Genomic DNA, 15,836 nt, shown 5'->3' on the forward strand with positions numbered 1-15,836 from the left:
GGAGGACAGGAGAAAGAGGAGAGGAGAGGAGAGAGGGAGGAGGAAAGGAGAGGAGAGAGGGAGGAGAGGAGAGAGGAAGGAGGACAGGAGAAAGAGGAGAGGAGAGGAGAGAGGGAGGAGAGGAGAGAGGGAGGAGAGGAGAGAGGAAGGAGGAGAGGAGAGAGGGAGGAGGAAAGGAGAGGAGAGATGGAGGAGGAAAGGAGAGGAGAGAGGGAGGAGAGGAGAGAGGGAGGAGAGGAGAGAGGAAGGAGGAGAGGAGAGAGGAAGGAGGAGAGGAGAGTAGTAGAATAGACTCACTGGTAGATGTCCTTGCGCAGCACGGTTCTGGTCAGAGGGTTATCTGCCTGAGGGGCCACGCAGACAGACCCTATCTTCAGTACCAGAGTGTCCTCCCTCTCTCTCCTCAGCTGGGGTTCTGGGAGACACAACACACAGTGGGTATCAGACCCAGACAGACCCTATCTTCAGTACCAGAGTGTCCTCTCTCTCTCTCCTCAGCTGGGGTTCTGGGAGACGCAACACACAGTGGGTATCAGACCCAGACAGACCCTATCTTCAGTACCAGAGTGTCCTCTCTCTCTCCTCAGCTGGGGTTCTGGGAGAGCCACACAGTGGGTATCAGACCCAGACAGACCCTATCTTCAGTACCAGAGTGTCCTAAGGAGCCCCCCCTGAGGAGCCCCCTGAGGAGCCCCCTAAGGAGCCCCCTGAGGAGCCCCCTGAGGAGCCCCCTGAGGAGCCCCCCCTGAGGAGCCCCCTGAGGAGCCCCCTGAGGAGCCCCTGAGGAGCCCCCTAAGGAGCCCCCTGAGGAGCCCCCTGAGCAGCCCCCTAAGGAGCCCCCCTGAGGAGCCCCCTGAGGAGCACCCTTGACCCTGAGGAGCCCCCTGAGAGCCCCCTGAGGATCCCTGAGGAAGGGTCGGAGTTAAAACCTGAGGAGTCTCTCCCAGGAACAGGGTGGAGTTAAAACCTACAGGAGGGTATCTCTCCAGGAACAGGGTTGGAGTTTAAAACCTACAGGAGGGTCTCTCCAGGAACAGGGTTGGAGTTAAAACCTACAGGAGGGTCTCTCTCCAGGAACAGGGTTGGAGTTTAAAACCTACAGGAGGGTCTCTCTCCAGGAACAGGGTTGAGTTAAAACCTACAGGAGGGTATCTCTCCAGGAACAGGGTTGGAGTTTAAACCTACAGGAGGGTATCTCTCCAGGAACAGGGTCGGAGTTAAACCTACAGGAGGGTCTCTCTCCAGGAACAGGGTTGGAGTTAAAACCTACAGGAGGGTCTCTCTCCAGGAACAGGGTCAGAGTTTAAAACCTACAGGAGGGTCTCTCTCCAGGAACAGGGTCAGAGTTAAAACCTACAGGAGGGTCTCTCTCCAGGAACAGGGTCAGAGTTTAAACCTACAGGAGGGTCTCTCTCCAGGAACAGGGTCAGAGTTTAAACCTACAGGAGGGTATCTCTCCAGGAACAGGGGGTTGGAGTTAAAACCTACAGGAGGGTCTCTCTCCAGGAACAGGGTTGGAGTTAAAACCTACAGGAGGGTCTCTCTCCAGGAACAGGGTTGGAGTTAAAACCTACAGGAGGGTCTCTCTCCAGGAACAGGGTTGGAGTTAAAACCTACAGGAGGGTATCTCTCCAGGGACAGGGTCAGAGTTTAAACCTACAGGAGGATATCTCTCCAGGAACAGGGTTGGAGTTAAAACCTACAGGAGGGTCTCTCTCCAGGACCAGGGTTGGAGTTAAAACCTACAGGAGGGTCTCTCTCCAGGAACAGGGTTGGAGGGTTGGTGTTAAAACCTACAGGAGGGTGTCTCTCTAGGAACAGGGTTGGAGTTAAAACCTACAGGAGGGTGTTGTACAGTACAACGTCGATCTTCTCTGGCTCAACATCAGAGGCCGTAGCCTCAATAAATCAGTGAACATGACCTTTAAAAGGTCAGTCCATGGATCCCCTCCTGTCTTACCTGTCTGTCTGTCCTGTCTGTCCAGTCTGACCTGTCTGTCCTGTCTGTCTGTCTGGCCTGTCTTACCTGTCGGTCTGTCCAGTCTGTCCTGTCTGTCCTGTCTGTCTGTCCTGTCTTACCTGTGTGTCTGTCCAGTCCTGTCTGTCCTGTCTGTCCTGTCTGTCTGTCCAGTCTTACCTGTCTGTCCTGTCTGTCTGTCCTGTCTGTCTGACCTGTCTGTCTGTCTGACCTGTCTGTCCTGTCTGTCTGTCCAGTCTTACCTGTCTGTCTGTCCTGTCTGTCTGTCCTGTCTGTCTGTCTGTCCGGTCTGTCTGTCCTGTCTGTCTGTCCTGTCTGTCCTGTCTGTCTGTCCTGTCTGTCCAGTCTGTCCTGTCTGTCTGTCCAGTCTGTCCTGTCTGTCTGTCCAGTCTGTCCAGTCTGTCCTGTCTGTCTGTCCAGTCTGTCCAGTCTGTCCTGTCTGTCCGGTCTTACCTGTGTGTCTGTCCTGTCTGTCCAGTCTTACCTGTGTGTCTGTCCTGTCTGTCCACCTGTGTGTCTGTCCTGTCTGTCCAGTCTTACCTGTCTGTCTGTCCTGTCTGTCTGTCCTGTCTGTGTCTGTCTGTCTGTCCAGTCTTACCTGTGTGTCTGTCTGTCTGTCCAGTCTTACCTGTGTGTCTGTCTTACCTGTGTGTCTGTCCGGTCTTACCTGTGTGTCTGTCCTGTCTGTCTGTCCTGTCTGTCTGTCCAGTCTGCCCGGTCTTACCTGTGTGTCTGTCCAGTCTGTCCTGTCTGTCCAGTCTGTCCTGTCTGTCCTGTCTGTCCGGTCTTACCTGTGTGTCTGTCCTGTCTGTCCAGTCTTACCTGTGTGTCTGTCCTGTCTGTCCAGTCTTACCTGTGTGTCTGTCCTGTCTGTCCAGTCTTACCTGTGTGTCTGTCCTGTCTGTCCAGTCTTACCTGTGTGTCTGTCCTGTCTGTCCAGTCTTACCTGTGTGTCTGTCCTGTCTGTCCAGTCTGTCCTGTGTGTCTGTCCTGTCTGTCCAGTCTTACCTGTGTGTCTGTCCGTCTGTCCTCTCTGTCCAGTCTGTCCTGTCTGTCTGTCCAGTCTGTCCTGTCTGTCTGTCTGTCCAGTCTGTCTGGTCACCTGTGTGTCTGTCCTGTCTGTCTGGTCTGTCCAGTCTGTCCAGTCTGTCCAGTCTGTCTGTCCAGTCTGTCCTGTCTTTTCAGTCTTTCCAGTCTGTCCTGTCTGTCCAGTCTTACCTGTGTGTCTGTCCTGTCTGTCAAGTCTTACCTGTGTGTCTGTCCCAGTCTTACCTGTGTCTGTCCTGTCTGTCTGTCAGTCTTACCCTGTCCTGTCTGTCCAGTCTGTCCTGTCTGTCTGTCTGTCCAGTCTGTCTGGTCTTACCTGTCTGTCTGTCCTCTCTGTCTGTCCAGTCTGTACCTGTGTGTCTGTCCAGTCTGCCTGGTCTGTCCAGTCTCTGTCCTGTCTGTCAGTCTGTCCTGTCTGTCCAGTCTTACCTGTGTGTCTGTCTGTCTGTCCTCTCTGTCCTGTCTGTCATGTTTGTCCAGTCTTACCTGTGTGTCTGTCCGGTCTGTCCTGTCTGTCCAGTCTGTCTGTCCTGTCTGTACAGTCTGTCCTGTCTGTCTGTCCTGTCTGTCTTACCTGTGTGTCCAGTCTTACCTGTGTGTCTGTCCTGTCTGTCTGGTCTGTCCTGTCTGTCCAGTCTGTCCTGTCTGTCTGTCCAGTCTGTCCTGTCTTTTCAGTCTTTCCAGTCTGTCCTGTCTGTCCAGTCTTACCTGTGTGTCTGTCCTGTCTGTCCAGTCTTACCTGTGTGTCTGTCCTGTCTGTCCAGTCTTACCTGTGTGTCTGTCCTGTCTGTCCAGTCTTACCTGTGTGTCTGTCCGGTCTGTCCAGTCTGTACAGTCTGTCCTGTCTTTTCAGTCTTTCCAGTCTGTCCTGTCTGTCCTGTCTGTCCAGTCTTACCTGTGTGTCTGTCCTGTCTGTCTGTCTGTCCTGTCTGTCCAGTCTGTCTGTCCAGTCTGTCCTTTCTTTTCAGTCTTTCCAGTCTGTCCTGTCTGTCCAGTCTTACCTGTGTGTCTGTCCTGTCTGTCCAGTCTTACCTGTCTGTCCTGTCTGTCCAGTCTTACCTGTGTGTCTGTCCTGTCTGTCCAGTCTTACCTGTGTGTCTGTCCTGTCTGTCCAGTCTGTCCTGTCTGTCCTGTCTGTCCAGTCTTACCTGTGTGTCTGTCCAGTCTTACCTGTCTGTCTGTCCTGTCTGTCCTGTCTGTCCAGTCTTACCTGTGTGTCTGTCCTGTCTGTCCAGTCTTACCTGTGTGTCTGTCCTGTCTGTCCTGTCTGTCCAGTCTTACCTGTGTGTCTGTCCTGTCTCCAGTCTTACCTGTGTGTCTGTCCAGTCTTACCTGTCTGTGTCCTGTCTGTCCTGTCTGTCCAGTCTTACCTGTGTGTCTGTCCTGTCTGTCCAGTCTTACCTGTGTGTCTGTCCTGTCCGTCTGGGTTCCAGGGACAAAACACCCTGATCACTGATGTGTTGACATATATTAGCGGCAGGCTGCGCGACGTCAGGACGTGACTTCTCATCGGCTGGCCCGCCGTCTTGCCGAGGTCCCGGTATCGTCGTGGCAGCGAGGCGTGGAACACCCCGGCTACGGTGGCCAGTAAGGGACAGGAGAGGACAAGGTCAAAAGGTTGGGCGGTCAGCAGGATCTCTCTCAGGTAGTGGGGAGACCCGTCAGCCGGGCCCTCCGTCAGCCGCTGGGCCCCGCGAGGATCTGCTCGTTCCAGCCGCGTGGTCAACTTGTGGCGGACGTTTCTTGTGACCGCCTGGGGCAAGGTAATATTTATATAAATACATTATATTACTACTACTACTAGTAATAATAATGAATACATAATAATACTAATGAATACATAATAATACTAATGAATACATAATTAAAATAATATTAATAATAATAGTAATACTAATGAATAAATAATAATACTAATAATGCATAATACAATGAATGAATACATCATAATACAAATGCATACATAATAATACTAATTAATAAATAATAATATTAATTAATAAATAATAATAAATTAATAAATAATACTATAATGAATACATAATAACACTAATTAATAAATAATAATACTAATGGATACATAATTAAATAATATTAATACTAATGAATATATAATAATACTAATAATGCATAACACAATGAACGAATACATCATAATACAAATGAATACATAATAATACTAATTAATAAATAATAATACTAATAAAAAAATAATACTACTAATGAATACATAATAATACGAATGAATACATAATAATACTAATTAATTAATAATAATACTAATGAATACATAATAATACTAATGAATACATAATAATACTAATTAATTAATAATAATACTAATGAATAAATAATAATACTAATGAATACATAATAATACTAATGAATATATAATAATACTAATTCATAAATAATAATACTAATGAATAAATAATAATACTAATGCATACATAATACTACTAATGAATACATAATAATATTAATAAATAAATACTACTACTAATGAATACATAATAATACTCAAGACTAAATAATACTACTAATGAATACATAATAATACTAATTAATAAATACTACTACTAATGAATACATAATGATACTCATGAATAAATAATACTACTAATGAATACATAATAATACTAATGAATAAATAATCATATCAATGTATACATAATCATACTCAGTAATACTAACAATGAATACATAACAATAATAATAATAATAATAATAATAATAATAATAATATTATTATAATAATACCAATGAATACATAATAATACTAATAATAATGAATATATAATAATAATAATACTAATAATAATGAATATATAATAATAATAATAATAATAATAATGTTATATAATAACAATAATAATAATAATACATTATATAATAATAATAATAATAATACTAATAATAATAATAATAATAATAATAATAATAATATATAATAATAATAATAATGAATATATAATAATAATAATAATAATAATAATAATAATAATAATAATAATAATAATAATAATAATAATAATAATAATAATAATAATAATAATAATAATAATAATAATAATAATTCATACATAATAATATAACCAACAACAATAATAACTACTGTAATAATAATTGTAACCTGGGTGTATGTGATGGACAGGAATCCGTGCTGCTGGTGGGAGGAAACCTCCAGGACCTTGGCTGCTGTCTGATTGGTGGGGAGGTGGAGGAGGTGGAGACAACAGGTTCACAGTGGAACACCACATAAACACGAACTGAGACACATTAAACCAACTCCTGGACTACAATGGAGAATCTCCAGTCAAAGACCAGAGCTTTAAGATACCACTTCCTATGAACAGTCTCCTGATACACCAATACCACACTCATAAAGCCCCCTACTGAAACTACAGGATACCAGGCGTCTTCTGCAGGGCCGTACCTCTTAACAACAAGGAAGTAAATTAAGTTAAAGTTAAACAATATCTCTGATTTACAAGCAGCATCTATCTACTGTCGTCTTCTACAGGGCCGTACCTCTTAACAACAAGGAAGTAAATTAAGTTAAAGTTAAATAATATCTCTTGATTTACAAGCAGCATCTATCTACTGTTAACAATCTTAACGGTTGATTTACACAAATTCATTACCGACTAAAATATTTCAATTTTACAATACAAGTGAAAGAAAATGCCGTTAAATTACGAGGAGAGGCGATTGATGAAGAGATAAGAAGCAATTCCCAGGGGAAAAGGAGGAAAGGAAAAGTAGAGCTCTTTTTCCACATCAATCACAAGAGTTTGGGCTTTCATCAACCTTGGACGATAAAGATGGTTCATCACTGAACGCAACGGAGAACAAGTTGAATACCTCATGGCCATTGTGTAGGCCTTCGTACTTATCGTATGAACAACAGGTTGAATTTACAACCAATCTATGGAGGAGAGATTTGACCTCTAACCCTCAGGACCAGGATGTAACTGTACAGGGGATGATTCCCATCGCCCTCCAAAAGCCAAATCTGAGGTCGATTTAGTCCACTTGAAAGTCCTGATTGTAGCGACTAGGTACGGGTGAACAGGAACGTTTAGACAGAGTTCAGTCTGAGTGACGTTCCCATATCATAACCTGATTGGCTTCTGGGGATGCCACTGCAGTGCACTAAACTGAAGCATGATGGGAGTTAAACGGGCTAGTTGGTTAAAAAGCCCACTGTGACCAAGGTTGATGAGAACTCAGACAGCTGAAGAGGAAACACTCTGTGTTCTTAGAACTCAGACAGCTGAAGAGGAAACACTCTGTGTTCTTAGAACTCAGACAGCTGAAGAGGAAACACTCTGTGTTCTTAGAACTCAGACAGCTGAAGAGGAAACACTCTGTGTTCTTAGAACTCAGACAGCCGAAGAGGAAACACTCTGTGTTCTTAGAACTCAGACAGCCGAAGAGGAAACACTCTGTGTTCTTAGAACTCAGACAGCTGAAGAGGAAACACTCTGTGTTCTTAGAACTCAGACAGCTGAAGAGGAAACACTCTGTGTTCTTAGAACTCAGACAGCTGAAGAGGAAACACTCTGTGTTCTTAGAACTCAGACAGCCGAAGAGGAAACACTCTGTGTTCTTAGAACAGCTGAAGAGGAAACACTCTGTGTTCTTAGAACAGCTGAAGAGGAAACACTCTGTGTTCTTAGAACTCAGACAGCTGAAGAGGAAACAGTTCTTACAGGCGGTACGAAGCCAGAGAGGTGGCTGAAGGAGTCCTGTTTGCTGACTGGTCGGACCAACACCGTACGTCTGTTCAGCTTATCAGTACAAGACAGGACAACCCTCCACAGCGGCCCACTGCAAGACCAGACTCTCCTCTGGACTGGAGGGGGGTGGAAACAGATGAGGAGGGGGGGGACAAGAGAGAGAAAGGAGGAGAGATAGAGGGAGGGAGGGGACAGAAGTGAAGAAATACAAATCAATAAGATTGGATTAAAAAGAGATGTGATGATTAGATTTTTTTTTCTACAAAACAAAACTAAATAAGAGAAGAACCGAACAAATCAAAATTAGTTTTCTGTCCTTTAGCTTGAAGGATCGTTGAGGGATGGCCTTATGCTGACAACTATGCCGGGCCGGCTGACGCACTTCCTGCCGGGCCGGCGGGCAGGTATCAGAACACAGAGATAGAAACGTGTTCAACAGATATGATATATCTGTCATGTATAATAAGGGCTCGTCATCGCGGACAACTTTAATCAGTACATTTCTGTCTGAAACATCAGGAACGTGTCACCCTTCCTGAACACAGACCCGTTGTTGATGTGTATATTTAGTCAGAGACCCTCTGGGCAGCAGGCGACAGCACAAAGCCATTCCAACCACTGTGACATCATCACCCCGGGACAGGAGGACTGGAGGCCCAGTGTCACAGAAACACTGATTCCATTAGATTAGAGCCACGGAATCACAGTTTCAACCTGATTCCATTAGATTAGAGTCACGGGAATCACAGTTTCAACCTGATTCCATTAGATTAGAGTCACAGAATCACAGTTTCAACCTGAACCCATTAGATTAGAGTCACAGAATCACAGTTTCAACCTGATTCCATTAGATTAGAGCCACAGAATCACAGTTTCAACCTGATTCCATTAGATTAGAGTCACGGAATCACAGTTTCAACCTGATTCCATTAGATTAGAGTCACAGAATCACAGTTTCAACCTGAACCCATTAGATTAGAGTCACGGAATCACAGTTTCAACCTGATTCCATTAGATTAGAGTCACAGAATCACAGTTTGAACCTGAATCCATTAGATTAGAGTCACGGAATCACAGTTTCAACCTGATTCCATTAGATTAGAGTCACGGAATCACAGTTTCAACCTGATTCCATTAGATTAGAGTCACAGAATCACAGTTTCAACCTGAACCCATTAGATTATTATAGCAGATCAGAGCAACTGGAGAATGGGGGAGGGGGACACACACACACCCACCCACACAACACCAACCTCTTACTGTCATCATATCTCATCATAGACAGACAACTGGTAACCTCATTCTGGGCCTTCAAGGACCTTGTTGTATCTGTCATGATGTTGTTTAAACTGTGTGTCTCTGTGTCGTCCCCCCCCCCCATCGTCTCTCCAGTGGTCAGAGAAGAGATGTCATTGGCCTAGCTAGGTTAAGAGAAGGGCAGATATATCTGGGCGGGGGGGGGTCGGGTCGGTCAACGGGAGCAGAGCGGCAGGCTGCTCTAGACGAAGGCTCACCACAGACGTGTCCTTGGCCTGTAGGACGACTCCTTCACGACGGACACAGCAGCCCTCACCAGGCCTGGAACACATAGCATCACACTGTACCTAATATAACGACCCAGCAGCTCTCACCAGGCCTGGAACACATAGCATCACACTGTACCTAATATAACGACCCAGCAGCCCTCACCAGGCCTGGAACACATAGTATCACACTGTACCTAATATAACGACCCAGCAGCCTTCACCAGGCCTGGAACACATAGCATCACACTGTACCTAATATAACGACCCAGCAGCCCTCACCAGGCCTGGAACACATAGTATCACACTGTACCTAATATAACGACCCAGCAGCCCTCACCAGGCCTGGAACACACAGCATCACACTGTACCTAATATAACGACCCAGCAGCCCTCACCAGGCCTGGAACACATAGTATCACACTGTACCTAATATAACGACCCAGCAGCCCTCACCAGGCCTGGATCACATAGTATCACACTGTACCTAATATAACGACCCAGCAGCCCTCACCAGGCCTGGAACACATAGTATCACACTGTACCTAATATAACGACCCAGCAGCCCTCACCAGGCCTGGAACACATAGCATCACACTGTACCTAATATAACGACCCAGCAGCCCTCACCAGGCCTGGAACACATAGTATCACACTGTACCTAATATAACGACCCAGCAGCCCTCACCAGGCCTGGAACACATAGCATCACACTGTACCTAATATAACGACCCAGCAGCCCTCACCAGGCCTGGAACACATAGCATCACACTGTACCTAATATAACGACCCAGCAGCCCTCACCAGGCCTGGAACACATAGCATCACACTGTACCTAATATAACGACCCAGCAGCCCTCACCAGGCCTGGAACACATAGCATCACACTGTACCTAATATAACGACCCAGCAGCCCTCACCAGGCCTGGAACACATAGCATCACACTGTACCTAATATAACGACCCAGCAGCCCTCACCAGGCCTGGAACACATAGCATCACACTGTACCTAATATAACGACCCAGCAGCCCTCACCAGGCCTGGAACACATAGTATCACACTGTACCTAATATAACGACCCAGCAGCCCTCACCAGGCCTGGAACACATAGTATCACACTGTACCTAATATAACGACCCAGCAGCCCTCACCAGGCCTGGAACACATAGCATCACACTGTACCTAATATAAACCCAGCAGCCCTCACCAGGCCTGGAACACATAGCATCACACTGTACCTAATATAACGACCCAGCAGCCCTCACCAGGCCTGGAACACATAGCATCACACTGTACCTAATATAACGACCCAGCAGCCCTCACCAGGCCTGGAACACATAGCATCACACTGTACCTAATATGACCCAGCAGCCCTCACCAGGCCTGGAACACATAGCATCACACTGTACCTAATATAACGACCCAGCAGCCCTCACCAGGCCTGGAACACATAGTATCACACTGTACCTAATATGACCCAGCAGCCCTCAGCAGGCCTGGAACACATAGCATCACACTGTACCTAATATAACGACCCAGCAGCCCTCAGCAGGCCTGGAACACATAGTATCACACTGTACCTAATATAACGACCCAGCAGCCCTCACCAGGCCTGGAACACATAGTATCACACTGTACCTAATATAACGACCCAGCAGCCCTCACCAGGCCTGGAACACATAGCATCACACTGTACCTAATATAACGACCCAGCAGCCCTCACCAGGCCTGGAACACATAGCATCACACTGTACCTAATATAACGACACCTACTTTAAACACCGACCCCAGGATTTAAACCCTGACCCCTACCTTTAAACCCTGACCCCTACCTTTCAACCCTGACCCCTACCTACAACGACAAATCACAAGACATTGATCCATTCAGACGGAGCGCCAGAAACCAAGAGGACGAGATCAGATCAGGACAACACATAGTATCACACTGTATCACATGATGACACATTACTTTCTACAGGACCACCTGAGGATTAGAAACAAGATGAACTGAAGACGACACCCCATGACATCATAACCTCCACTCCCCTCCCTCTCCCCTCCCCTCCCCCTCCCCTCCTCCTCCTCTCCTCTCCCTCCTCTCCTCTCCTCTCCTCTCCTCTCCTCTCCTCTCCTCTCCTCTCCTCTCCCTCCTCTCCCTCTCCTCTCCTCTCTCCCCCTCCTCTCCTCTCCTCCCTCTCCCTCCCCTCCCTCCTCTCCTCTCCTCTCCTCTCTCTCCTCCTCTCCCTCTCCCCTCCCTCCTCCTCTCCCTCCTCTCCTCTCCTCTCCCTCCCCCTCCCCTCCCCTCCTCCCTCCCTCCCTCTCCTCTCTTCTCCCATAACTGTCACTGGAGAGAACAGTACGTGTTGGGAGGGGAGGGAGGGAGAGGGAGGGAGGGAGGAGGGAAGAGGAGGGAGAGGAGGGAGGGAGAAGAAAGGAAAGAGGAGGAGACGGCTATAGGAGGGTTAAACATGCACAGCACATTTATGGCACAGCTTCTTGCCAACATTTTAACATCTGCATAATTATTTTGGACTGCCTTTCAATGGAAGAGCCCTATAGCTCCATCCCCAGCCCCCTCTCTCATAGCTCTATCCCCAGCCCCCTCTCTCATAGATCCACCCCCAGCCCCCTCTCTCATAGCTCCAACCCCAGCCCCCTCTCATAGCTCCATCCCCAGCCCCCTCTCTCATAGCTCCATCCCCCAGCCCCTCTCTCATAGCTCCATCCCCAGCCCTCTCTCATAGCTCCAACCCCAGCCCCTCTCTCATAGCTCCAACCCCAGCCCCCTCTCTCATAGCTCCATCCCCAGCCCCTCTCTCATAGCTCCATCCCCAGCCCCCTCTCTCATAGCTCCATCCCCAGCCCCCTCTCATAGCTCCATATCTTCTGTTTCTGAGGGACATGATGGGACACTCACAGGCTGAGGGACGGGACATGATGGGACACTCACTGGCTGAGGGACGGGACATGATGGGACGCTCACTGGCTGAGGGACGTGGCATGATGGGACACTCACTGGCTGAGGGACGGGGCATGATGGGACACTCACTGGCTGAGGGACGGGGCATGATGGGACACTCACTGGCTGAGGGACGGGGCATGATGGGACACTCACTGGCTGAGGGACGGGGCATGATGGGACACTCACTGGCTGAGGGACGGGGCATGATGGGACACTCACTGGCTGAGGGACGGGGCATGATGGGACACTCACTGGCTGAGGGACGGGGCATGATGGGACACTCACTGGCTGAGGGACGGGGCATGATGGGACACTCACTGGCTGAGGGACGGGGCATGATGGGACACTCACTGGCTGAGGGACGGGGCATGATGGGACACTCGCTGGCTGAGGGACGGGGCATGATGGGACACTCGCTGGCTGAGGGACGGGACATGATGGGACACTCACTGGCTGAGGGACGGGGCATGATGGGACGCTCGCTGGCTGAGGGACAAGGGCATGATGCTCACTGGCTGAGGGACGGGACATGATGCTCGCTGGCTGAGGGACGGGGCATGATGCTCACTGGCTGAGGGACGGGACATGATGCTCACTGGCTGAGGGACGGGGCATGATGCTCGCTGGCTGAGGGACGGGGCATGATGCTCACTGGCTGAGCGACGGGACATGATGGGACGCTCACTGGCTGAGGGACGGGACATGATGCTCGCTGGCTGAGCGACGGGACATGATGGGACGCTCACTGGCTGAGGGACGGGACATGATGCTCGCTGGCTGAGGGACGGGGCATGATGCTCGCTGGCTGAGGGACGGGGCATGATGCTCGCTGGCTGAGGGACGGAGCATGATGCTCGCTGGCTGAGGGACAGGGCATGACGCCGCTGGCTGAGAGACATGATGGGACGCTCACTGGCTGAGGGACGGGGCATGATGCTCGCTGGCTGAGGGACGGGGCATGATGCTCGCTGGCTGAGGGACGGGACATGATGCTCGCTGGCTGAGGGACAGGGCATGACGCTCGCTGGCTGAGGGACGGGACATGATGCTCGCTGGCTGAGGGACATGATGGGACGCTCGCTGGCTGAGGGACAGGGCATGACGCTCGCTGGCTGAGGGACGGGACATGATGCTCGCTGGCTGAGGGACATGATGGGATGCTCGCTGGCTGAGGGACGGGACATGATGCTCGCTGGCTGAGGGACGGGGCATGATGCTCACTGGCTGAGCGACGGGACATGATGGGACGCTCACTGGCTGAGGGACGGGACATGATGCTCGCTGGCTGAGCGACGGGACATGATGGGACGCTCACTGGCTGAGGGACGGGGCATGATGCTCGCTGGCTGAGGGACAGGGCATGATGCTCGCTGGCTGAGGGACGGGACATGATGCTCGCTGGCTGAGGGACAGGGCATGATGCTCGCTGGCTGAGGGACGGGACATGATGCTCGCTGGCTGAGGGACATGATGCTCGCTGGCTGAGGGACGGGACATGACGCTCGCTGGCTGAGGGACGGGACATGATGCTCGCTGGCTGAGGGACGGGACATGATGCTCGCTGGCTGAGGGACGGGACATGATGCTCGCTGGCTGAGGGACGGGACATGATGCTCGCTGGCTGAGGGACAGGGCATGACGCCGCTGGCTGAGGGACGGGACATGATGCTCGCTGGCTGAGGGACATGATGGGACGCTCGCTGGCTGAGGGACGGGACATGACGCCGCTGGCTGAGGGACGGGGCATGACGCTCGCTGGCTGAGGGACGGGACATGATGCTCGCTGGCTGAGGGACGGGGCATGATGCTCGCTGGCTGAGGGACGGGACATGATGCTCGCTGGCTGAGGGACGGGACACGCATGATGGGACGCCGCTGGCTGAGGGACGGGCATGATGCTCGCTGGCTGAGGGACGGGCATGATGCTCGCTGGCTGAGGGACGGGGCATGATGCTCGCTGGCTGAGGACAGGGCATGACGCCGCTGGCTGAGGGACGGGACATGATGCTCGCTGGCTGAGGGACATGATGGGACGCCGCTGGCTGAGGGACGGGACATGACGCCGCTGGCTGAGGGACGGGCATGATGCTCGCTGGCTGAGTGACGGGGCATGATGCTCGCTGGCTGAGGGACGGGGCATGATGCTCGCTGGCTGAGGGACGGGGCATGATGCTCGCTGGCTGAGGGACGGGACATGACGGGATGCTCGCTGGCTGAGGGACAGGGCATGATGCTCGCTGGCTGAGGGACAGGGCATGATGCTCACTGGCTGAGGGACGGGACATGATGCTCGCTGGCTGAGGGACGGGACATGATGCTCGCTGGCTGAGAGACGGGCATGATGGGACGCTCACTGGCTGAGGGACGGGACATGATGGGACGCTCACTGGCTGAGGGACGGGACATGATGCTCGCTGGCTGAGAGACATGATGGGACACTCACAGGCTGAGGGACGGGACATGATGCTCGCTGGCTGAGGGACGGGGCATGATGGGACGCTCGCTGGCTGAGGGACGGGACATGATGCTCGCTGGCTGAGAGACATGATGGGACGCTCGCTGGCTGAGGGACGGGACATGATGCTCGCTGGCTGAGGGACATGATGGGACGCTCGCTGGCTGAGGACGGGACATGATTGGACGCTCACTGGCTGAGGGACGGGACATGATGCTCGCTGGCTGAGGACGGGGCATGATGCTCGCTGGCTGAGAGACATGATGGGACGCTCGCTGGCTGAGGGACGGGACATGATGCTCGCTGGCTGAGGGACATGATGGGACGCTCGCTGGCTGAGGACGGGACATGATTGGACGCTCACTGGCTGAGGGACGGGACATGATGCTCGCTGGCTGAGGGACGGGGCATGATGCTCGCTGGCTGAGGGACGGAGCATGATGCTCGCTGGCTGAGAGACATGATGGGACGCTCGCTGGCTGAGGGACGGGGCATGATGCTCGCTGGCTGAGGGACGGGGCATGATGCTCGCTGGCTGAGGGACGGGGCATGATGCTCGCTGGCTGAGGGACAGGGCATGATGCTCGCTGGCTGAGGGACAGGGCATGATGCTCGCTGGCTGAGGGACGGGGCATGATGCTCGCTGGCTGAGGGACGGGACATGATGCTCGCTGGCTGAGGGACGGGACATGACGCTCGCTGGCTGAGGGACGGGACATGATGCTCGCTGGCTGAGGGACATGATGGGACGCTCGCTGAGGACGGGACATGACGCTCGCTGGCTGAGGGACGGGGCATGATGCTCGCTGGCTGAGGGACGGGACATGATGGGACGTCGCTGGCTGAGGGACGGGGCATGATGCTCGCTGGCTGAGGGACGGGGCATGATGCTCGCTGGCTGAGGGACGGAGCATGATGGGACGCTCGCTGGCTGAGGGACGGGACATGATGGGACGCTCGCTGGCTGAGGGACATGATGGGACGCTCACTGGCTGAGGGACGGGGACATGATGCTCGCTGGCTGAGGGACGGGACATGATGCTCGCTGGCTGAGGGACGGGGCATGATGGGACGCTCACTGGCTGAGGGACGGGACATGATGGGACGCTCGCTGGCTGAGGGACGGGA

The 15,836-nt window shown here is 51.0% G+C and overlaps 1 protein-coding gene and 1 long non-coding RNA gene across 4 annotated transcripts in view; both read right to left on the bottom strand.

The window, feature by feature from the left end:
* Nucleotides 1-227: 227 nt before the first annotated feature.
* LOC127919379 (intermembrane lipid transfer protein VPS13B-like) overlaps nt 228-15,836 on the bottom strand; it is a 72,427-nt gene continuing 56,818 nt past the window's right edge. Inside the window, exons 6-9 of the mRNA XM_052502871.1 lie at nt 9,282-9,345; nt 6,159-6,227; nt 4,427-4,778; nt 228-415 (exon numbers count right to left, since the gene is read on the bottom strand). Coding sequence (XP_052358831.1) covers nt 294-415; nt 4,427-4,778; nt 6,159-6,227; nt 9,282-9,345 — 607 coding nt within the window. The 3' untranslated portion in view covers nt 228-293. The remainder of the gene's footprint in view (nt 416-4,426; nt 4,779-6,158; nt 6,228-9,281; nt 9,346-15,836) is intronic.
* On the bottom strand, nt 2,263-4,431 carry LOC127919376 (uncharacterized). 3 transcript variants are annotated; one of them, XR_008102694.1, is made up of 4 exons: nt 4,396-4,431; nt 3,734-3,826; nt 2,770-2,924; nt 2,263-2,462 (listed from the first exon to the last, which is right to left on the bottom strand). It is a non-coding gene; the product is annotated as an uncharacterized LOC127919376 (long non-coding RNA). The 3 variants fall into 3 exon arrangements; XR_008102693.1 differs by lacking the exon at nt 4,396-4,431 and adding an exon at nt 4,236-4,271; XR_008102692.1 differs by lacking the exon at nt 4,396-4,431 and adding an exon at nt 4,085-4,141.

Source organism: Oncorhynchus keta, unplaced genomic scaffold, assembly GCF_023373465.1.
Source record: "Oncorhynchus keta strain PuntledgeMale-10-30-2019 unplaced genomic scaffold, Oket_V2 Un_contig_16457_pilon_pilon, whole genome shotgun sequence".
Lineage (NCBI taxonomy): Eukaryota > Metazoa > Chordata > Actinopteri > Salmoniformes > Salmonidae > Oncorhynchus > Oncorhynchus keta.